Source organism: Diuraphis noxia, unplaced genomic scaffold (genome assembly GCF_037042655.1).
Source record: "Diuraphis noxia isolate RWA-SAM2 unplaced genomic scaffold, SU_Dnox_SAM2 contig0002, whole genome shotgun sequence".
In the NCBI taxonomy this organism is placed as follows: Eukaryota; Metazoa; Arthropoda; class Insecta; order Hemiptera; family Aphididae; genus Diuraphis; species Diuraphis noxia.
This window is the reverse complement of record NW_028301712.1, coordinates 37150869-37176562: the sequence shown is the minus strand read 5'-3', so window position 1 is coordinate 37176562 and position 25694 is coordinate 37150869. Positions and strand designations below refer to the sequence as shown.

The 25694-nt window shown below is 26.1% G+C and overlaps 1 protein-coding gene across 3 annotated transcripts; it reads left to right on the top strand.

Annotated features, from left to right (window-relative positions):
* Positions 1-5094: 5094 nt before the first annotated feature.
* LOC107161561 (uncharacterized) lies at positions 5095-25189 on the top strand. 3 transcript variants are annotated; one of them, XM_015508014.2, is made up of 8 exons: positions 5095-5175; positions 6401-6566; positions 7742-7854; positions 10848-10964; positions 15907-16053; positions 20370-20595; positions 21895-22039; positions 22301-25189. In XM_015508014.2, exons 2-8 carry the CDS (start codon positions 6479-6481, stop codon positions 22371-22373), a joined length of 909 nt encoding a protein of 302 aa, XP_015363500.1. In that variant the 5' UTR covers positions 5095-5175; positions 6401-6478; the 3' UTR covers positions 22374-25189. The 3 variants fall into 3 exon arrangements, with proteins under 3 accessions (XP_015363500.1, XP_015363499.1, XP_089076632.1); XM_015508013.2 differs by having other exon boundaries at positions 21847-22039; XM_089220506.1 differs by lacking the exon at positions 5095-5175 and adding an exon at positions 6140-6154 and having other exon boundaries at positions 21847-22039.
* The last annotated feature ends 505 nt before the right edge of the window (positions 25190-25694 follow it).

Sequence of the window (25694 nt, the reverse complement as noted above, 5' to 3'; positions counted from 1 at the left end):
AAAAAATAAATGGAGTTAATAAACTGTACCACAGTATTATATATATATATATATTTTTTTTTTTGAATTTTTAATGGTTAGCTACCTAAGACAAAACAATAAATATAATAATATAATAAAATTACTTATAGATTAAAAAAAACTAATCGATATATTTTGACGATTCAAAAAAGGTTTAGATCAATAGAAAATAATATGTGGCTCGCTGTACAAAAATGTTTTGATATAATAGATTAAATCAGTTATTTTATAATGACATAATAGCTATTTAAATCATCATTCATCACCGCGCGCTTATTTGTTTATTTCTGCTAGCAATTGATCAGCTGAAAGAAAAAAGTTACTTTTCAATATCCGCTGATTTTAAAATTACATCTTTACTTCTTTTCTTCTAAAGTTTTAAACTGCACTCTTTTACTTGATATTAAATAACAAATTGAACAAAGTTTGAATCATAGGTACATGGTGGAAAAAAAATTGTATGAAATAATTTTTTTATTATTTCCTTTTTGTTTAAGTTATTCTATAATTTGACCTGTACCTATAAATGTATTTAGATTATAGCAATTAGCTGATACCTTTAAGACATAGCCCAAAGGATAAAGTCAGCTAAGACCGGATTATGGTCATAATATAAGGGAGGCTATTACTTTTGGTGAAGCTCTTTTATCTGGAACAATTTCATTTTTTTTATTCTGATTTAGCTATTTGTAATTAATATTAATTTAAACAAGTATAGTACATTTATATATTTTAGTATAATCACCAATAGTATATTTTAATATTGTATGATTATTATTTTATTTTACATCAAACACAATTAAATTTTAAATATGTAGATATTAGACAAGTAATGGAAAATTATCCTTTTTCCACTCTAATCTTAGGTCTTGACTCCTATTCTGACTATTACATAACAATATAAAATTATATCAGTGGGTATTTAAATTAGAACTGATTTTAATCTTATTTTAAATACCAAATACAAGGTATAAATATTATTATTCAAGAAACCACAACAACCTCTCATAATGTTACTCATCTTTGTATGTCATTATAACCAGGGGCGTCATTTGGGGGAGGGGGGGGGGGGGGTGACAGGGTGTGCGGTTGCACCCCTTACTTTTAGAATGCTATAATTGGCCTGCACCTTGCTGAAGCCTAAAATAATGCACGAGCCACGAATGCACAATTATTTATATGATTAAAATCAAATTGTAATAACCGATCTATATAATGTATGGAAATAATTAAATGCTGCAGGATAATATACATATACGTATACGTATGTATATCTATTTTTATATGGCCTGGTGAAATTTCAAAATGGCCTGCTTGAAATTTCGCACACCCGAAAAAAAACCTGAAATGACGCCTCTGATTATAACTTATAAGTTTGACAGGTAATATTTCTCTACTAATGAATTCTTTAAAATGACATATGTAATGTCTACAATATGACTTATCAATTATATAAGAGCATTGATTATAGAATATTCTAAAATCAATGATAAATGTAATGAAATTTAACAATTATAACAGATTAAATTTTTTACTAAAAATCAAAATAAATTTTCCGAGTATACCCAAATTTGTATCTTAAATGAATATTTATATGGCTCATGAGTCATGAATGTATACCTAATGTTGATATTTATAACTAGAACTAATAATAGTAAATATTAATAATATATAAGTTATTATTTTAGTGGAATTGAACAGAAGCGCTTTTAATCAATTCTCGATACTTATCCATTATAAAAATAAGAAATAAGAAATCAAAATAATGTAGAATAATTCAATCAAGTAAATGTGAAAGTATTATAAACTTTGCACAAATATTCTATAGAAAATTATGTGTTGTTTTATTCAAATAAGGAAATAAATAATTAATACAACTGATCCTTTGGTTAATTATTTTAAGGTCAAAAGATTTTATTGTTATGAACAATTAGAAAAATATCCCTTTTAGAATGTAATATTTGTATGCTTATAATTATTTAAAAATGATGTATAAACAAAGGGTGAAGTTGTGAAAGCTCAAAGATGAATGTTATAGGTGTATACAATACGGACAATAAAAATCATTATACAAAATTCATGCAAGAATAAACCCTGTTTTTTATTAAATACATCTACAGTATAATGGTTGTCGTTAAAATAATATTGACCTTAGGAAATCAATAATTATACATTCCATTTGAAAAATACTAAAAATTAAAATGCTGAACTAAATAATTCCCCTTTATTGAATAGAAGAAAATCACTACATTAAGAGTTAATTATTATTTTATATTCATAACTAAATCGATCAATACTGGTTTTATATTTTTATCCACTGAATAAAGTTTAATTTTTACTCTGAAATTTGATTTTAAATTTCGATATTCCCTATCCAACCGTTTCTTTACGGGCATGAACAAACAATATTATTTAAAAAATATTTTTAATGAGTTTCTTTTTAAATGAAGGAGTTATTCTTATAACTGCTCAGGGACTAAAAAAAAAACTCAAAGAGTATATTATATTTGATGACATAGCTTGGTGACTTTTTTTTTGAGACACTAAGAATGAACAATAGCTAGGCACAATAAAAAAAGGAACATATCAAAACAATTCACAACTCGTTTAATTCTGTCTTCTAGTGTTGTGTAGAATTTTATTTAATGGTTTTTAAACACAGCTTCAATAGAAATAAAATGTACTAACAAACTTTAAATGATTTTATATTAAGGCCATTTTAAAGTTTACATCAAAAAACTTAATTCTTATACCAAAGAACAAAAATAAAAAATACGTCTTTGAAATTGTATTATATTTTTGGATATCATATTATTCAAAAACTTGAAAATTCTATTTATATAATATATAATTTTTTTCAATTCCTATTCTGTTTAGGATTTTATAATAAAGTGGAACATTCATAAATATAATTATATATTTTTCTAATTTTAGTAATAATTCTAATGATATTAAATAAATATATAATACATAACCTAAATTTTGAAAAACACTCAACTATAATTAACTGGCAATAAAAGTTCATAATACAATTCCAGTATTTTTATACACTGCAAAACTTAATTTAAAAAAATTAATAAATATCAAGTCTTGTAAAGAGAATTAAAACTGGTATTAACCAAATCTGAAATTTTATATTTTTGAAAACCAATAACATCATAAAGATCCCTTAACTATTGTATAAATAATTTAAAAAATGTTGATACATTGGGTCCTGACTGTTATGTGTGACACGAATAAGCTGTTAGGTACTTGTGCAATAATATTTGCCATATATTAATTTATCAAGTCAATGGTCTAAGTAGGTAATGTTCGTTGTTATCGATATTAGGAGTGCTTCTAAAGTATAGTGCAGTATAGTTGTTGGAGTTTCTGAAATCAGATATAATAAATGATACTTTAAAAAAGCTGGACAGGATACAAAGAACGGGTGTTAGGTGTTCGTCACGCTACACTCACCTCAGTGTAAAATAGAAACGTGTTGAGATATTAAATTTAAAAGCAATGATAAATTATTGTACCTATTATAGAAAAACGAATTCTATGCCGAGAATCGAGATTGGTTTGAATTGTGTTTCTGACGTTTTATCACAATTTTTTTTTATCGCAGTTGGTAGTAGTTATCCATTACCCTAAGAAAAACAATTATTATCCAGTTAAAATCGAAGTTGCAACAAGACTCTATTTACAAGCATACACTAGTTACCTGAAGCCATGTTAATTGAGATAAAATTAAAAAAATATATAATCATTAATTCATCGTAAATAGTAAATTAATTTACCGTTTGATACAGTGTTTGAAAAAAAAATAATAATTTTATTGGCATTATACTCTAGAAATCCAGTGGTTCCCAACCTTTTTACCACCACGGACCACTTCGACTATATTTTATAGGTCGCGGACCACCTCAATTTTACGAAAACTAGGAAAACCTTTTTTTTAACAAAAATTTATCGAAAAATGTTAATTTTTATTATTTTACTTTACTTTTTATTACTATACTTTTATATATAATTATACTACTAAATACTTTAATTAGGTCGGTAAAAATTTTACATTTATTAACAATTTAATATAATACAAATTACTATTACTAAATTTTGTAGGTATGGCTCGCGGACCACATCACGAGGTCTCGTGTACCATAGGTTGGGAACCACTATAGTCTAGATAGATACTAATGAAAACTTTCAATTAATTGATTTTCCTGCTAATTTGTATACAAAATATAAAAATATAATTTCAAAGTTTCATTAAGTTACCTAGGTATATTTCTTAAGTTCACTGAAACTTATCTTATCTTTTAAAAAAAAATAATTTAAAATTAAACCATTAAAAATATATTTTAGAATATCTACAATGATTTATTATTAGGTAGATAATTTCAATCATATAACTATATATCTAATATATGTAAATTTACATGTGTAATTTATAATATTTATAGCGTTGATCTTAGCATTGATATTAGCTGTAGTTTCTGTAATTTTACAGTAGGTATTGTCGGTAGGTGCCAATTTACTTTATATTGTTAAACATATCCGTCTAGCAACCCTAGATGTGATAGATTGAACACTAAATATAATATTAGAAAATTATATTTTGTTTTTATACTAAACAAAATAAAATTATTTTAGTCGTGAGATTAATTACGACTGTTGATCGAACCTTATTTATTTATTAATTTTATATTTGTAAACATACATTTTTAGACACATACTATTTATGTTTGTGTTTTTCAAATATTTAAATTTAATTAAAATTAAAATTTTTGTATGAATAACCACATTAGGTTTATCAAAAGCGTCAACTTTACAAATTTAACTATATTTAATCTCAGTTAGTGTATTTCATAATGCCCTGGGTTTTGAAATTATTATATGGGATGCTTATAAGCTGTGTCACTGAAAGTTGTGAAGTGCTTTATATAATCCTTTGTGTCCTAATGATATCAATGATTAAATTGCATTTATATATTTTATAAATTAAGATTTAAATTATTATATCACTAGATAGCGTTAATATCGTCGCAACAACAAGGGTAAACGTAAAGCAGCCCTTTCATAAAGTTTAGTATAGGTTTAACTTTTCAACGGAATTATATCACTTGAAACATACTCTCGAGGATATTACATTATATATCGTATTATTTGGTAAGTCAGTATCAATTATGTAAAAAATACCTTCGTATCATAGTATTATATTTATCATATATTTTTAATATTATCTATTGTCTTTATTTTCTATTGTCCGTGTTATTACCTACTCTAGTTTTTGATGCAAATACGAATAAGAATACACAACAAAAATATTATTTTTATCACTATAACTTATAATTTATAAAATTGTATTATAAAATTGAAAATGAGTTTAAATATATAATTAGAACACAGTAAATTTTTTTAGATTTATAGTTATTAAGTGATGGTTAAAAAGATAATAGGATTTTTAAATTTGTATGCAAAATAATACCTAATGTAAATATTATAATACATAAGCTTATTTAGTTTTTAAAAAACTAAAATTTTTATAAAACGAAAATAGACACTAATTATTATTTTATTAAATTTTTATGAAAATTAGTTTTCAACATTAAGTAAGTAAGTAACAATAGGAGCTTACTTCTTATTTCATATACCATATTATACGAGTAATATAATATTGCTGTCGTAATAATAATTCCATTGTCATATGGCTGCTACTATACAATCATCGAATTTAGGTGTCTAAATGATATAAGAGATCTAACCTAATTAATCATCAATCACTTAAGTATCTAAAATAGGTTTTATATATAATGTACAAGCGCATTCAATCATACACAGTATACCTAATATATTAAGATGTTCGAGCAATATATATGTTAACGGTTAGCAGGGCTATAATATATTATAGTCTAAAATCTAGAGTATATATTATGATATGTAAACACTAAACATCAAAGTCGATAACTATTTCAGACGGGAAATGTAGCCTACTACAGGCCACAGCACCATCAAACCTGTCATAGATAATAGATTCAATTTTTCATTATATTTTTTACTTAATGCATTAGATACATAGTGAGAACAATCAATGATGAAATAATTTATGGCAGGACTCACAACTATTTTAAATCTCGCGATGTAACCTGTAAGTTAGTTTGTTAGTATTTAGAGCTTGTTTATATGTGCTACTATTACTATAAGTCATGAAAGAATTTATATTATCGAATATATTTAAATATTTAATACATATTATTATTACTTACAACTATTTCAAAATAAATAATAAATATTCACTCAATCGTTTTTCATATACTATGAAGCACAATAATATGCAATAGGTAGAACATTTTTTTTTTTTATAAAATTAAATTCTAAGCTTTCGATATTTCAGGTCTTGAACGATTGTAGTGATTAATTCACCGAAATATTTACGTATAATATAATTTCAAACGGATGATTTATCGCTATCATGTCAGATATGGATATTGTAGAAGTTGACGACGAGAATCAATTCCACTGCAATAAAAATGAAAATCTTAAATTAAGTTCTCAATCAGGTAATTTTATGAAATTAAAAATTAAACGATTTATTTGAGTATTAAATTAAGTTACTGTAACTGTATTTGTTTTTTTTTTTTATCTTTATCTTTATAATTGATAATTATTTGAACATATTTTTAATGAATTGTTTACAATAACAAAAACAAAAACAAAATATAGCTTACTAAACAAAAATAAAAAAGAATAGCAATATTATGAATTTAAAAATATGGCATAACAATTACAACCATAGATAATCGCATTCAATTATTATCGTGTCTTAGACATCGTATGTATTGAGTAAAAATAACGATTTTGTCTCATATTTTAGCATTAAATAGTTATTGTAGCGCCGGGTTAGCGTGTTAAAGTCAAATTTACGATGGTCGTAATCATAAACTAACGTTCTGTACCTGGCACAGTATTACATTTTGGATATTCGCCAACACGGTGTTGAACGATAAAAGCTGATCGCACCTACAAGTGACAAATTTAATTTAAAACTTTTAAATGTTAACTCGTCATTATATATAGGTGTGTAAATGTTAAATTGATAAAAATCACAGTTAGAAGTAGACAAGCACAGAATAAAGTGACGGAGTATGATGGGCACTCTTAGCCGTTACCTACCCATAACTCATATTGCTTTGCTCGCATCGGTGTAAACCAGAGACTAGAGAGTATTTTATTATAATATGAAATTAGAAAAAAAACGATGTTAGTAGTCATTGAATTAAAAAAGCGTTTACGGTCAGATTTCATATTATCCAAAATTGTTAAAGTTTTTAGGTTTAAACGAGAATCGTACATTTTATTGTTTTTGACTTTAGCACCATATTCATTAAAAGCGTATTTATTGCTTACTTTAAAGTAAAAAAAAGTAATTGAAATTGATTTCTGAATATTATAGTGTTTTACTATTATTTATATTTATTAAATGTTCAATGGATTGACAGGGCTAGATAAAACTTTTCAATTACTTTTTAAACAACGTAAAGTATAATATATTTATTATATTTTATAGATTATACGTAACTATAATGTTTTTGTTATGCCAATAACTCCCTTGTTCGCTAAAAATATAAATTGTTAATTGTTATGCATTTACTGCCGTAAAAATATAAAAATCATTAATCAATGTTAGTTTAATAATAACTGTAGTAATTTAAAAAAGGTATTCTTATAATTATAGAAACTAGGAATGGAGGAAAATCGGAGGGTATTCGTCGAATGGTGGACATAACCCGTGACAAACCAATTAAAGTTTCCATCAGGGTAGCTGTGCCTGTAAGAGACCATCCAAAGGTATGCACTAGGGATTCATAATTTACAATTTGATGAAGGAAATACTTATTAGTTATTATACATGTTTTAGATTATAATTAATCCGTTAACTATATATAATATATGCTAGTAACTAGTATATAAATATGATGTATCAATATTTATGACGGGTTTTAGATATTAATATAATTTATAAATAAGATGTTTTATTCCCAAAATTGTGTACATATCAATACACACCGCAACCAAATCATTAAACGATTTAATACTCTTATTATTTTTTTTAGGTTTTATTATAGATAATACTTGCTATAAAATTTATCTAGATATTGAATTTAGTATTATGGAAAATACTAAATAGAACAAATAGGTAGCTCATGATTAGGAACAGTGTACAATTTTATACTCATATTTCAACCACTGTTAAATGTAAAATGTATACGTATTACCATATTTCAATGCATTGGACGATATTGTAATGTTGATATGGGTGATAGGCCATAACAAGATTTTATGACTGCACCCTATCGATATTGTTGGAATTTATTAATGTTCCCGCATTTCATCGAAATTTCGATTTTACATTTAGGATTTATATTTATATGTGTATAAAAGGAAACCACTGAAAATTATACATCTTATTTTTGATCACGAATTCTTTTTAAATTTTAATATAGAAATTAGTAATTATGTACTTATTAGGTATATACTAGAATACTAAATATATTTTATAATATACGAGTATACTAGCTATATCCGTATATCATATAGGCATTCTTAAAACAATTTCAGTTAATATTTTGTAATTAATTGATGAACTACCTACGTATTTAACAGTGTTGCAGTATCAATGGTTATTTAAAGAAAATTAAATTACTTTAAGTTAATTAATTGCAGATCACACAGCTGTAGTCTGTAGACAACTTAATCAACTATATCGAATGTGTCCCCTCACTTAAACACACATCAGTTTAGTCTTTAGTACTTCACATATCAGCAAAGTGTATAATGTATAATATACAATATAGATATAGATACATATACAATATACATGTATAATATACTTAGCACGTAAACAGAATATCGTATAAGATAATCATCGTTAGTGAATCCGGGTATGTTATACATTAGCCCCCTCCAAATTTTATTTTCATAAAAGACTCTACGCTCGTTAGAACACCTGAGCTCGTTATGGAATAAGGCAGTCTTATAAGGCGAATATTTATGCTAACGGTAGGTATAAAATGTATTATTCCATACAAAAACGATAGGCAGGTAGATACTTAATTCATATTAAGCGTATAAAATATAAATATATTATATGAATGTATTATATTTTGCTACTTGTTTTATCAGTTATAATTTTAAATTTAAACATAATATATAATGTGATTTAATGCAAGAATAACATTAGTACAAACCAATAGTGCATATACCATATATAGAATGATTCACTATTCATGCTCAGCCCGTTTACTTCCTCGAATGTTCAGTTATTCAAAATATTATTTTTGGAATTTTTAAATTTACCTACTTAACAGTCATATTTTCAAATTCTTGAGATTTGTTGTTTACTTTTTTAGGAGTGTCCTGTCTGCATTCAAACGTCTATTTTTAAAATGACTTCCACCCTTTTAAAATGTAAATTATTTAGTAGGTAATTGTTCTGAAAATGTTGAAGTACAAAAACAAAATTCAAACGAGTAGTTTTTGTGAAATTTAATTTTGAGTACTAAGGATAATAGATCCATGATGACAATGGGTTCGGCTCTAAGCCAGGTATTTGAAAATTGTAGTAATTTTATTATAATTTATAAAAATGGTCCAAGTACAATTAATACTAAATCAAATACTATATTTACTTTGTATTATTTAAGAACTATTTTAAGGACTATTATCCTTAATATAAATATTTTAATAAATGAAAAACTACTTTTTTTAAATTTCGAATTAGGTACCTACTAAAAAAATTTAAAAAAAAATTATCTACTAAATAGTAAATAATAATATTATAGCGGTGAAGGAAAGGGTTCTTATTTGAAAAACTAAAGTTTAGATCGCCCCATGACACTCCTTAAATAAAAGAAAAAAATTCAAAAATTTGAAAATATGCTCTAAGTAGGTATATTTAAAAATTTCAAAAATCAGAATTTTAATACATATAATATTAAATAAAAAAAAAATGGAAGTGAGCATGCTTGGTGAATATTACTTTGGTATTTAGGAATAATATGTCAAGATGTTATATTGTAATATTATTGCGTATAAATTGTGTGTTATTTTGCATTAAGAATCCCAGAATTCAGAGTAATAGCTGAGCATAATAAGTTATAACTGAGCGAAATGTGTGATGTATTGATTATGAATTTTTTTTTACTTTTTGTTAGTATTTACCTTTTGAAATAAAATATTTGATTCAATCATAAATACATTGAATTTTTCTGTAATGCATATTTGATTTAGTTAATACTTTGGGGGAAAGTCAAAACGAAGAATTTTAGAACTTTAATTGGAAATAATTAACGAAAATCAGTGGAAAAACGTTGCACATCAGTTTTTGATATGATTTTATATGAAATTTGTTATGTTTTTTTTCAAAACTTGAAATGTAAGCCATTGATCTCATATTTATATCAGCATACATAAAATAAATTGAAAATACTCTTGCTCTTTTTGCACATTTTTTTAGACGTTTTAATTTTTGAAAAATATCGTCTTATTGAATCAATAATTTTGGTTTATTTAACATTTAATCCAAATTTAACTAATCTATTAAAATGGCTCAAATTAATACATTTGAATTCTACTGTACTGCAGTAGAAATAAATTCCCTCGTTGTTTTATTTTGAGTTAAGAACTATTTTTACGTTTGTATGTTTTATAAACTAATTTATATTTTCATAAACAAGAATGATACTAAAATGCGATTTTTTTAATGTAATTATGTATTGAAATTAATACAAATAATTATGAAAACATTTTTTACATCTTATATATATATTTTATATTTCTAGTTTAATTTTGTGGGGAAATTATTGGGACCAAAAGGCAACTCATTGAAGAGATTACAAGAAGACACCATAACGAAAATGGCCATACTTGGACGTGGATCTATGCGTGATCGGAACAAGGTAATCGCATTATTGTTCTTAAGACTTAGAACCTATTATTATTTATTGGATATTGGTTAGAGTAGACAATTAATATAGCTATTACATAGAACTTATACGTATCTACGTCGTACATAATATTATACTCTATGCTAGTCCACGAAAGTTTAGATATCATCAACTTATGTATAATATGCGTAAAATCGGGTGCGTCAAACACATACATAGATTTAAATAAACATAATATACATAATATTGTGTGCTGATCACGTGCACGCTTCAGTTGAGAAAGACGAATACGCAAATACGCTTGATTACCTGAGGGTATAAGATGGGAAATTGTATTAACTACTGTGTATATAAGCGTGTCAACAGCTAGTGGGACAAAACGTTTTTCTGACACACGTTTTAATTTGCTCCCGGAGTCTTGAGCAGTATGTATATCCACAAATCACTAGTCCAAACGTACTGTGGTGAAATTGAAAATAACTACAGCTTTAAGACGAAATAGGTAAACGTATGATTCTTTGCGACAATATTTAACCCGAAACCCAAAGCTATTTTTCCAGTTACGAATTTTTATAGTTAAACGATATACATGGTTGATTTCACATGCACGTGATGAATCCGATTTTCACGTATGAATTGCTACATGTATTCGAATATATAACATTAATACATAACATAATATTTTACTCGTATACACATTACACCATATACTAGTGCGCTGTTTCTTCCGTTCCATTTTTATCGCCGAACTTCATCCCCTCTATAGGGACTACGATGTGCCGGTCGATTATTATAATAACCAATATGATGTAAAAGTATGCTTAATACTTATAATAGAACTGTATAGACGGAAAACTGCAGCAATTCCTCCGGGGCGTACATAAAATCACATTCAGTATAATATGATATCATATAAATGAATAATATCGTAACAAATAATCTCGGTCCTTTCTTTAACAATATTTTATTCATAACATATTGCTTTGTACGCTGTTAACTATACTATAAATACCTACATGTCCTACGTGTAGCACCATTATATAGGTTTATGGGTGCTGGTACACAATAGGTATATGTTATAAATTTTAATCAAAACTCATACGGCATTTATACGTTGTACATAGGATTTAACGTTATTTATTGAGAATTTTAATAAACTTATGTAAAAGTCTGTCGATGACAAACAGTGGATATTATTGATAACATGTTTCTTTTACAGTGTTATAATAGGTGGATTTATTATTTATTATGGTATGGTGTATAGACTTTAGACATAATTTGATAAATATATATACCTACATATGACATATAAATACATAGCCTTAGAAATGTATACTTTATATTTATATATTATATGGATAATAAATATTGTTTTAAAATTTAAGCTATGTGTAACTTTCAGATACACAGATTTGATTTTTTTAATGTTTAGTAATTTATATTTTATACCTTTAGAGTTATAAATAATCATTTTATTATGACAAACAATCGTATTTATAGAGTACTTAATAGTGTTGCACACTTATACTGTGCAAATGTGCCCCTCTGGCTGGCTAATCGCTAATGTAGGTTCCTACTTACGCCTTCGTGCATTCTGAGTAAAAAAAAAAATATAGAACGAGATAACCAAAATTATCTTTTAACTTTTAAGTAATTACTTTAAAATACATATGTATTCCAAGTATATAAATCATACGTTTATGAATAAAATAAAATATAATACACTAATACAGCAGAAAAAATAAAAATAAAAATATTTTCGTTAAAAACATTGGATATTCTTATAGAAGCGAGTGTATTAGTTTTTTTTATAGCATATAAAGGTAATTTTTTTAATCACCGTAATTATGTATAAATAATGTAATGGCTTATTTTATTATACTTTATTAAAATTTATTTTTATTTTTTGTGTTGGTACCTACCCATAATTTCTTTTAGCTATGATATTTGCTTCAAAAGTTAAAAAATTGAACATATATTGTTATTGAATGAGCCAAGAAGTTTTAAATTCTTAAAGGATACTCCAAAAAATGTTGATCATTTTCTAGTAAAAGTAAAGCCTCGAAAAACGATGTTTTTCGAATGCATTGATTTATCTTACTTTCAAAGTTTCAAATATAAAGCACCTCCCAAGTGATACACTTATCTTACTTATAAATAAATTCGGGATACCTATAAACCATATTCGTATATAATATATTATTGTCAGGTGCCAGCTATTAGAAACATTTTTTACGAATAGGTATAAAGTGGTTTCAAAATTGCACAGGTGACAAGTATTACAGTTTGTTTATTATAAATTATAGTACTCAAATTAATAATTATTTATGACAACAATATATTATTAATTATTATTATAATTAAGAATAACTAATTAATAAGTTAATAATTAATAGGGCTGAGAATTTAATGCCCCGAAAAATACAAGTATGCCTTGAGTCTTAAAATATGCAGTTTAAAAAAGCATATAAAAATTTATAAATATATTTTTTTAAATATTAATTGTATTATATACAATCTATAATGGCAATCACATGTATCATGTATGTAATATATTACACAAAGACTTTAGGATATGAGGAGAGAAGTTACCCGGCAGTAACACTCAGAATATAAATATATAATTTACAGTAAAAAAAAATATATACAACGGAAATGTGTTGAAAACTATATTATACTATTAAAGTGAAGTTTTTTTTTCAGGAGATACTAAAAAAAGACACTAATTTTTATCACCTCTTTAATTATTTGTAGAAATGAAAACGGCGGGCGATGAGTACTCCATATCTTCTAGACATTTTACAGACGACTTTGTACTTTTACCAATATGCTATTTTTTATTACAAATACACGTGGTTTACTACAAAATTTACGTTTGATTCAAAAATAAATTATGAAAAATATTATAAAACATTGAATAATGCCTTAGAAAATTGAATTTATCAAAAAAAAAAATAATAATAATAATAATAAAAAAATCAATAAATAACCAGGATTCTCTAAAAACAATTTCCACTACACTACGTGTAATGAAAATATACACATAAATTCGATTCATATACATCAATTAAAAATAAAATTTGGGTAGTCCAACATTTTGATACAACAAATATTTGAATAAAGAGTACCTGATCATTAGTCACTTGGTTTCAAAGTGGCGAATAAATTAAAATAAATTGCGAATAATATTGTTTTAGTGTTGTTATACTGTTATAGTAATAATATTTTAGTATCAAAATGAATCGTAAAATGTTTTCCCCTTGGGTACAGCACTATTTCGCCCTTAACGCTGCCACCTTCTCACTCTATCCTGATTACACATAATATACTGAATATAAAAATTGTATATTATTTATACATACCGTCTATGTATGATTAGTTAAATTATATTTTATAGAGAATCGATACGTATATTATTGTATATGTATTTAATATAAATAGTATAGGTATCTATGTGTTCACGACTGTATACATACCTATAATCTTGTAATCAAAATAAATAAAGTAGGTATAAATATTAAATTGTCTTAAATGTTTAATAATATATGTAATCATGGGTGTAGGTTTGCTGTATACATTTGTATTTATATTATTATTAGGTATCTACTGCTGGCTAGTGTCATATACAAAAAAAGTGTTCTGTACCTAATTATAATTATTAATAATGTATATTAAATATTTAAATATGATACTTAGTAATAGAAAGATATGTTATTTATATCCTACTATTCAAAATGAACTATTGAAGTTTAGCAAGTAAGATATAACTATGAAGTCTTAAGTGTAAAAGTGAGTTTATAATAAGTTTAAATATCATGAACAATATGACTACTAGAAGTAATGGTAGATACATAAAAGTTTGTTCGTGTAAGGAAACAGAAAGCTTTTGATGTAGGGCTTAAAACTTACTGTCTAGTCTTGTATATAATATTATATATTATTATATAATATAGATTCCTTCAGTAGTTCACTATTTCTATCAGAAATAAACATTTTCAACAATGTTTCCTAGACATCATTGTGATTATCTTTTAGAACAATTTGTTTTGTACTAAAATTTTTGTTTTCTTTATATATTATTGTTAGAAATAAGCAATATAACTCATAACTTATAAAAACAATATGACAGTCTTAATTATTTATCGTGATAATATTTTTTTTTTTTTTATCAAACTGTCTTTCAACATATTACACACATTTAAAAATATTTCTAAATCTATTTTCATTGCAGACAAAATTATTGTTTTATTTTTTATTTTTAATGAACTAAACATTGTTTATCAAAAATAAATTTTAGCAAATTACCTACATGCAATGCAATCTTTTAGAATATAACAATATATATATTGACAAAGATTCGCGTAGTCTCACCATTTTTGTGTTCGTATATAAATTAATTAATAATACAATTTTAGTTTTAATATTATGTTTCTTAAAAATCTGAAATGTCTAGTCTATAGAAACATGTAATTTAAGACTCAACTTATTCATTTCCATTAAGCTTAATTAAATAGTAAAATGCTAGACTTTAAGTATATGTGGTTAGGCGGTTAGTTCTTGTGTTTGAGTAACTTAGACAAACACGACGATACTCCGTGTAGATATTTTTATACGTTATAATTTAACTGAATTTATAAATTGTGTTTAATGCATATTATTGAATTACTTCATAGAAGTACTACGTTTTTTTTAGTACTTGAAGTACTAAAAAAACCGTAACTTAACGTTGTATGCAATTTAATTTTTAATTTATTGTTTTTGAGGTTTGTTATTGAATAGTTTCCTCTTCATGTGTTATTTTTGTAAATGTATAATATACACTATCTTTTCCTCTTTATTACTAATTGTTTTTGTTGTAAACAGATTGAATATATTTAATATTTAAATAAAAAAATGAAAATAATTGTTAATAGTATTTAATAATATTATTTATATACCTATATTTCGTTTTAAGGAAGAAAAATTAAGAAATTCCGGGGATCCAAAATTTTCTCACCTCAGAGACGACCTTCATGTTGAAATAACAGCCTTTGCTCCTCCAGCAGAAGCACATGCCCGTATCGCATATGCATTAACAGAAGTCCGAAGATTTTTAGTACCGGTAAGTTTTAAAAAGTATTTTTATGCTAAAATTGTGAATTTAATTTAAATAATATATACCATTATGAATGATGTTATAAATCAAATATTGAATTCATAAAATTGTGTACATTAAATTAAATTAATTTGCATGAGGTATATGGTGGTATATGGTGGTATATGTATAATGATTTATACATTTGTTATTATATTATTATTTATTATCCTTACAGTATTATTAATAAAAACCATGATGAGGAATATATTATAGTTAGTTCTGATTAAATATCAATCCATTTAAAATTACAATATTAAAGCCTTTGATCATATTAAGCTTAATTTATAATATAATATATATATTATATATATTATTGTATATTACGGTCAAAGTGTATTATTGGACGTTGTAATACAATGCCTGAGAAATGTATAAAACGCACAATTTCAATGGACAATGTGGAAAATTATACTCTTTGCCTGGACATTGTACAAAATGACCAAAACATAGTAGGAAAATGTAAAGAAAAATGTATGAAACGGGTTTTGTTCAATTAATAGATGTACAATTATTTATTTTATATGAATGTTAAAAAAATAAAGTAATATTATACAGAGCATGTTTACCCCCACATTTTCCTTTAATAATTAAATTATTCAATTTTTCTGATTTCTGGAATTTCTAAATATATTTGAATACCTAAATTTTAAATTATTCAAATTTCAGCGAACTCCAGACTTCATCTTCTGAGACCCCTACTAAAATCAAAACTTTCGATATACAAATCGATAATCCGCCCGGCTTGGCTCTATGGCATCCAACTATGGGGGCCAGCAAAACCATCAAACACCAAAACACTCCAAGCATTCCAGTCCATATGCCTACGCCTAATAACCTCTGCCCCTTGGTATGTTACCAATAGAAACCTCCATAAAGATCTGAACATGCCAACCCTTAACGACCTAGCCAAATCCTACTCAAAATTCCACTCAACGCTCCGCGCTCATTCAAACCCCATCATTAAAAGCCTATCCTCTACCATCATTCCTAGAAGGTTAAAAAGGCAATGGCCAAGAGATCTCCTCAACATCTAACTTAAATAAAAAAAAAAAATTAAAAAAAACATTAAATAAATAAACTCAAACCCTAATTTCTGGTCAGGTAGCACTGCTGGGAGCCTTCCTCCTCTTGTTACTTTTTTCTTTTTTTTTCACATATTACTTATTACTCTGTCACCACACTTACTCATTATACACTTACATGTATAGATTGTAAATATACTTTATTTTTAATAAAAAAAAAAAAAAAATTATTCAAATTGTTCGTACTATACCGAATATTTTGTGACGATATAAGCTTTTGTTTTTTAAATGAGAACTCACCTTTTCCCTTATAACTGTATATTGCTTAGTGGATCGTTTTTTTAAATTTTAATGTGTTTAAATCAAAATTTGATCTAGTAGTTTCTTAGACCTTAATTATTAAAATGTTTGTACTGGATAAGGATAGTGGTCCTTAAAAATGGTTTTACAAAAGTAACAAATAGCTATAATTTTGAATTTAGTATTTATTATACTTGATTATTTAGCCATTTTTACAAATTACTAATTTCATAATGGATCAATATTAATTAAAAAATAAAAATTCTCCAATCACCATTACTAACCTCATAAAAAGAAAACTGGATTCCATGATGTTAACTAGGTACTGTTTTTTATAATTAAAACAAATTTTTGACTCTTACACCATTTATTAATATTTCATCTATTAATCTGCAGGAATATTTTCTTCGTTCTGGTTTGGCCTATTTCATAAAGTCCTGGTTTTGGAAATGTCATGGCTTCCAGTTCCAATGTAAGATTTTCACTTCATCTCGTATATACGGCACAACTCTTCGATAATCGTATTAATAAATTCTCCGCCATAATCACTGACCTCTGTAAGATACACAATACACGGAGCTTCAAATGTAGTAAAATATCAAGTTATATATATATATATATAGGCAGCTGATTTTGCACATTTTTTGTTAATGATTTATGTAAAACATATACCTAGTTAAATAGTAAATTAAAGCAAACCGAAAATTTCATAGGTTGAACTTGCTTATCAATCAAATATATTTGACGATGGGAATATTTTTCTGAATAAATTTTCATCGGTGTTACAACTAATCTATTTTTTACTGTCTTATCTTTTCTCTGACATAATTCACATGTATTTAAATATATCATTAAACATTTCTTACCTGCTACTACTTTGTTAGTAATGATTTTATATTTTGCATTCAGTTCATGTTCCATTTATTTGTAACTCCGTGACCAATTTTTAAATGCACATCATGGATTATTTTACTTCGTTATAAACATAATATTTATTATTATTTGGTTCAGTCTTCAATTACTAGTACAGTTAATTTTGTAAGTCTTATTTTTCTATATCATAGTGCTTCAATGATTTATAGCCATTTGTTCCAATTTTTAACAATTTGAATTGTAATATTTCGTTGAATTTTAGCACACTTTAACATACACTATATGCATTTTTCATTTAAATGAATATTAAATTCATCATAAAATTTCAAATCACCCATTCTAATATTACTTAAGTAAAATAATTATTTTAACGACATTTAAAATAAAAATGCTAATACAAATACGGCCGATCACTGATCAGTCGAATCATGTAATTTCAACTGATCTAAAATTGTATATTACGTAATATAGTTCACAGTCCCAATCAAACACAGTATTGCTATTGAAAAACAGTCAATATTTAAGTACTAGTGTGAGTAAAGTAATCGATCATCGTTATCATCGCAGAACAATTTTACCTGTATACCTAACTAAAGACGCTAACGAAGTAATGACTGGATACTCATCTCTCTGTGATAAATAGTTAGGTACAAAATACCAAAAATGTGGACAAGCGGGTACTATGCCGTACAGTAGTTATCGAGTAGTTATATCTAGTAGTTTATTATAATGTATGTTAAATTCGAATTCAATGATAAATCATTGTATATCATAAGCAATTGAGTCGTAGAGACAGTGTGTCATCTTAGCATACATTTATAAATAAATCAAATTTAATAACTAAAAACTGTTGACTACCGATTATCGTAAAACATTTAAAATCAAAAAAGGAGAATCTGAAAAATTGATTACCCAGAAAATTTTGTCACTACATAATACCCGAGCAATAGTAACCAAAACATATTAAATTTACCAGAATATGACAAACATTATGGGCATAATGCCCGAATGAATTCACTTTGCTCGTAACATGAATCGTGATATTATATTGTGCTTGCTTATATACAACTTTTATACTACCTATAAAGTTGTTTAACAGTTAAGACGTTCAAGATATCAGTTTATTCTCATAGTTTTGTTTATGTACAAATGTACAATATACAATATATAGGAACCTTATTTATTTAAGTATGATTAAATAGTTGATACCATACTATATGCACGTTATAGCCGTTTAAGGAAACCAATGTAGATAAATCAATATATCAGTGGTTTCATTAATTCTTTGAGGTTTAAAATAAATTGTTTATACCTAAATGCATATAATTGTATAGTATGCGCCAGGTGCCTACAGTATATTTTACCAATTGCCAACTGCAGGTGTCTGAAACTATGTAGCGATTTAGACTAAAAAAATATGATAATATAAAGAAATTAACGCAATCGTAATCAAATCGAATTAAATTTTAAAATTAGTTCATATTAAACGTAACAAAAATACGTATGCAAACATAATAAATACATATAGGTAATAGTTGGGTATATTTCTTTTATAACGACGTAGTTGAATAAAACGTGGTGTGAATTAAAGGGTAACTGGGATTTTACACAAGCGTTGCAATTATTTTTATTCATACCATTGAGTGGGACTGGGTTACAGAAATACATTCCAGTTGACTCGTTTACGATAGTTCACCGCTTTAAAACGAGAGAAAGAAAAAAATCCAGACCATAAATAAGATCATATTATAAACGTAGCATTTTTTGTTTAAAAAACCATTACATTTTTAATTACGTTTACCTTGCCCATTGACTTGCCGTTATACGATCTCGACTGTTAACAACTCAAAAAGACATTTTATTCGTCATTATTTTTTCAACGATAGTTCTACATAATCATTTAAATTTTAAAGTGTGTTGTGTATACTTTATTACTGGATGGTGCGATGAGAGGGGGTTTTAAAACTTAAATAACTCATTCGTAAATTGTTAATTAATACTTCCGTGTGCTCTGAAATTTATAGTTAACGGATATTATTAAATTTGGATTTATAACTACTGAACATGCCGCTCATCCGATTACAGGATTATAACGATGAAATACGACAAGAGCAAATGTGGGAAATGCAAATATTGCAGAAGGGATCGGGGGACGCGACCGATTCGGAAACCGGCGAGAGCGGATCTTCGTCTCATTCCGTAGACGATAATCGCCAAAATTACAGCGCCGTTCATTCAGCCGGAGACTGCTCGCCGGTGCATACTAAACACAGCAATTTCAACACCAATCAAACGATAATTAACGTATCAGGTACGATATAATATGTAATTTGGGCACATAGATACACAATATCGGGTCCAGTGGCGGATTGAACTTTTTTTCCCTCGAATCACGTTTAATATTTTTACACCACCCACCCTAAAATATAGTTATTAGTTATTACTTATTATTGTACATTATCTGCTGAGTACACAAATTATATTTATTATTTATAATTTAATATTTAAATACCAACCTGCAAAAATGGTCCAATCTACCTTTTCCAACTATAAGACCTACCCACCCAACCACCCATTAATATTTTTGTGAATCACGTGATTCAAATATACTCCCTTCGAGCCGCCACTGATCGGGTCGTCTAGTATTTTGTATTTAATGTAATATATTATAATATGAATAGTAGCTGCGTATACCTACAGTACTATACATTTTATATATCTTAAAGGTCACGACGATTGAATAGTATTAGTTTTCAATACAACGTTGTCTAAACTTCTCCACATTCATTAAATTTTACTAGCTGTGCAAAGATTACGTTTTCAACGGCCTATGATTACGTTTGCTACGCAATAATACCCTTATACTGCTATAATGCCATGTAGACCTTACCAATTTAAATAGTTTGTCTAAAATCAATTGGTTAATGACGAAAGTTTACATGAATAGTATTTCTTGTGTCACTACCTAAATAATATGTGTACAGTGTATTATAACATTTGTACAGCTTAACGCGCCGTGTTTAGACAGATTTATAGGCGCTTACTGTTTACCTAACTTAATAAGTGGAACTTTGAGTAAAAAGTTGTTTTCTGAGATCTAGCTCTAGCTAAAAGAGCGTTTCACAATTTGAAATAAATTTTACAAAATTCACCTTAATATTTATGGTTTCGATTATTTTAAATTTATCAGCACCTTGACATAAGCTACCTATTTTTAATAATTATAAGTACCAACTTACAGTATATTGTATACATTCTGTAATTAAAAAAACTATCGAAAATAAATACATTTAATTAAAAATTATAATTAACTTCATTATTTTAAAAGTTTTAGCTGCACTGTTTCATGCTTAGGTAGTGTATTTTACACCTTAAAATTGTTTTAGTATAACATTTAATTAAATCCAAACAAGAAAAATAAAGAACACTAAATATGTATCCAACGATCTACCTTTTCGGGAAGTGGTTAAGCTTTTGTTCTTATGGTTATATTTAAAATAATAAAAATAGAAACAATTTGTCGCAAATCAGTAGTCAGTATAAATTTATCACCTGGATGTAGAAAAACACGTGACTCCGAATAATTCAAATTTGCTAACGGAAACTCCAGGAAGGAAACGTCCTCTACTGTCTGGAGAATGTGCCAAAGTATCAATGACTCCATCAAAGAGAACAGTAATGGCAATTTTGGCTAGGGCTAGAACTGCGCAAGTACACGTCAAAGACATGGTCACATTTTCGCCACATTTTAATGGGTAAGTTTTACACTAATTACGTTTTAATTTAAGCTTTTTAAAGAAAATTTAAAATGTCCACACCAATGACACACATTTTCAATTTTTTCTTAGAAAAATAAAATATAATTTCGTTTTTACATTTTTTACTCTATTTTATATTTAGTGTTAGTAGTATAAATTTTAAGATGAAGTACCAACCTAGTACCTATAAATTTATTATATATCATTATGCCAAAACTTTTTTTATATCCATATATTTTCTTTTTCTTTTTATTGCAGGCTCGTTCAGACAGATGTATCCACATACAGAGAAAAGCCTTTTATCCCCACTACAAATCTACTTTTGAACTAAATATAATGTAATATAATATCTGCTTTTCACATCATCCGTAGATTAACCAATCAAACTTCTTGGTAGTCACGACGCATGAAAGTATGGGTCAATGTATTTTTTAATCATCATATTATACAATTTAAATAATTAATTTACATTTTATTTTAAAATAAATCTATTTTCATTTTAGTTGATTATGTGGTTTAATAATTAATTTTAAATACCATTAATCATTATGATGATTAGAAAAAAATGCTCAATACAATATAATAATAATATAATATATTTATTATTTATATACATTCTAATAGTGTTATAAATTTACAACTATAAAATGATAAAAATATTATAAAGTTGGTCATATACATTAAAGAATTAAATAAAAACACTTACCTATTTCCTTGTTAATATCATAATAAATAGGTACCTTCTCAATACCTATTCTGCATGAGTTTTATATTTGGGAGTTTACCAATTGCGCTTAAAATGACCTTTTAATATACCAATTGCGCTCTATCTTTTTTGGGTCAATAGACCAATTGCGCTCAGTTGTTTTCAGGGTTTATAATGTTATTCTACATTACTCCTAGTATATAAAAATACTTTTATAAAAATATGTATTATAAATAGATTTTTTCAGTAAATACAAAAAAATTATACAATGAACGTCAATATTAATAATATTTGTATAATATAAATCTATACCAAACCATACACATAGATACACCTCAATAATAAATAATTAATATGCATAAAAATATAAAAATATAATATGTATGTATATAGTACCATTGATTATAAATACTATTTAGGTATAATCAATGATAGTACCCATTAGACAGTGTGTGCCGTGTGTGGAATGTACAAATTAGGCAGATATATAGGTGGATAACGATCATTAATGATAATGAAAACTTGTTATACGAGTAATATATCTCTCAAATTCATACTTTATAATAATACGTTCGTTAATAATAATAAATAAAATATTTTATATTTCACCCTGCTACATCGAGTCGGGATAGGTATTTTTATCAGCTTGTCGTGTTTTCCCGTAATTTCGTATACGTTTTGCTTTAAATTAAGTATATTTGAATGTATATTAGTTAGCTATATTTAATTGTGTATATACATTTGTAACTTTTTCCGCCGTGTAGTAACTTACAATGTAAATAAAATATTTATTATTTTTTTTTTTTTTTGTCCATGTAAAAATAAGGAACCTAAAAATAATATAAGTAGCGCAATTGGTGTACTGGCATAAAATTTAAGCGACGCAATTGGTGTACTGACCTAAAATACAAATATTGTTTTAGGCGCAACTGGTCCATGCCCTTATATTTTATAATAATCCGGGTAATCATTGTAATGTAATATAATTCTAAACACACACAAATTCACATTAATTCATATTCATTTATTAATTTTTAGTTAGTTGTTGAATTAAATTTTCTGCAGTTTTTGGCAAACTGATACTTATACTCAATAATGTTAACTTGATTATTGTGTGTATATTTTGTACTACGTAGATGTATTTTATTTTATCTTTTATGTTGGATATGTTATTATAATTATTTATTTTTACCATAGGTACTCAGATATATGTTTTATTATAATATTATATATCATGCTAGAATGTAATTAATATAATATAAAAAATCAACATGTATTAACTATTAAGTTAATCTTTTCTATTGATATTTATGTGTAAATTTGAGATAATTTTTCGTTAAATTATAATAATTAATAACTAATCAGATGATTATTTGAGTAAAGTGTGGATTATTTAAAGTAACAATTGTATATTTGTATGTGACAAGCTATAGTCATCTAGTGGTGCCAAATGAAATTGAAACTGTCAGTTCATATCGTTCAATTAACCGGCTGTATGACATAAGCGCCAAAGGTACAAAAATGACCTTTCATTTGCGTCAAAATCTGTAGAACATCTAATCTAATATTGTATACCTGCTATACCCAACATATGATATAAGCGCCAAAGGTACAAAAATTACCTATCATTTGCGCCAAAATTAATATTTTATATAAGTATTAAGTTGGTAGTTATTTAAAAATTTCTATATCTTATAAAAATTATATTATATTAATATTATTATGTTGATAGTAAATTATAATATAGGTATAGGTACATGCACATCAATATTTAATAGATTTAATAAATTGGTTGATTTTTTATAAAAATAAAATGTCGATAATAAATTATAATATACATGCACATCAATATTTTATACATTTAATAAATTGATTGATTTTTATAAAAATAAAATGGCGAAATTATGAAATAGGTACAACAATATGTTATAACACAAACTGCTCACCCAGTCACCCACTGTCTATTTGACAATCTATCGTAATCAGATAATACATATTTTGTCGATTAAGATTAAGCGTTTGGAGTTTTTTAAATTTAATTCTGTTATTTAATTTCTGACGCTTTTGTACGATACGACTTGTTTTTCTTATCCCATTTTGGCGTTTATGAACGATACGATTTTGACGCTTTTGTACGATACGACTTTTTTTTTCTTATCTTATTTTGGCGCTTATGTCTTACACCGCAATTAACCTAATCATCCCTTCAAACGAATGAGAAACAAGTTTAACATATCCATAATTTAATAATATTCCTGTGTTCAATAAAATTATAGCAGCAAAATTAGGAAATATAACTCTATTATTTTACACACCCACTCAATTTTGTAAGCAGTTCAATTGAACTACCTGATGTACGTGTTCGGTGCCACTTAGTCACACACACCACACACACACACTAGGTAGGCTATAGTATAATTACTGTGTATAAATTAACAAAATTATAAAAAAAATTGAATTATTTTAATTCAGTGTATATCTTCTTAAAGTACTATCTATAACACATTAATACTATTATTAAATACCTACCTAGGTACCTAACATTAATGGTTTTTCTCGTTATATGTTATAATTCTACAAGTAGGTATGGGATTAGTAGATAAGTATTTATATGGGCTTACCCATATAAATAGAATGAGACATGTACATGTATAATATATCGTATATGTGATATACATTTTAATACATATTTTATTTTATTCATAAGCTATGAAATGTTATTTTTTTTATCATCTATATAAGAATTCATGTATAATAACATTAATAACAAAAACATATTAACTATTCAATTTAATAGAAATTATTAATGTTAATTGTAATAATTTAGATTAAAATTGAACATGAAGTAAATATATACGTCACTATACATAACATTATATTATAATAAATAAAACCAGAGCTGTGAATTTAATGCATCCGCATATTTCTTTTTGTTACATCGTATAA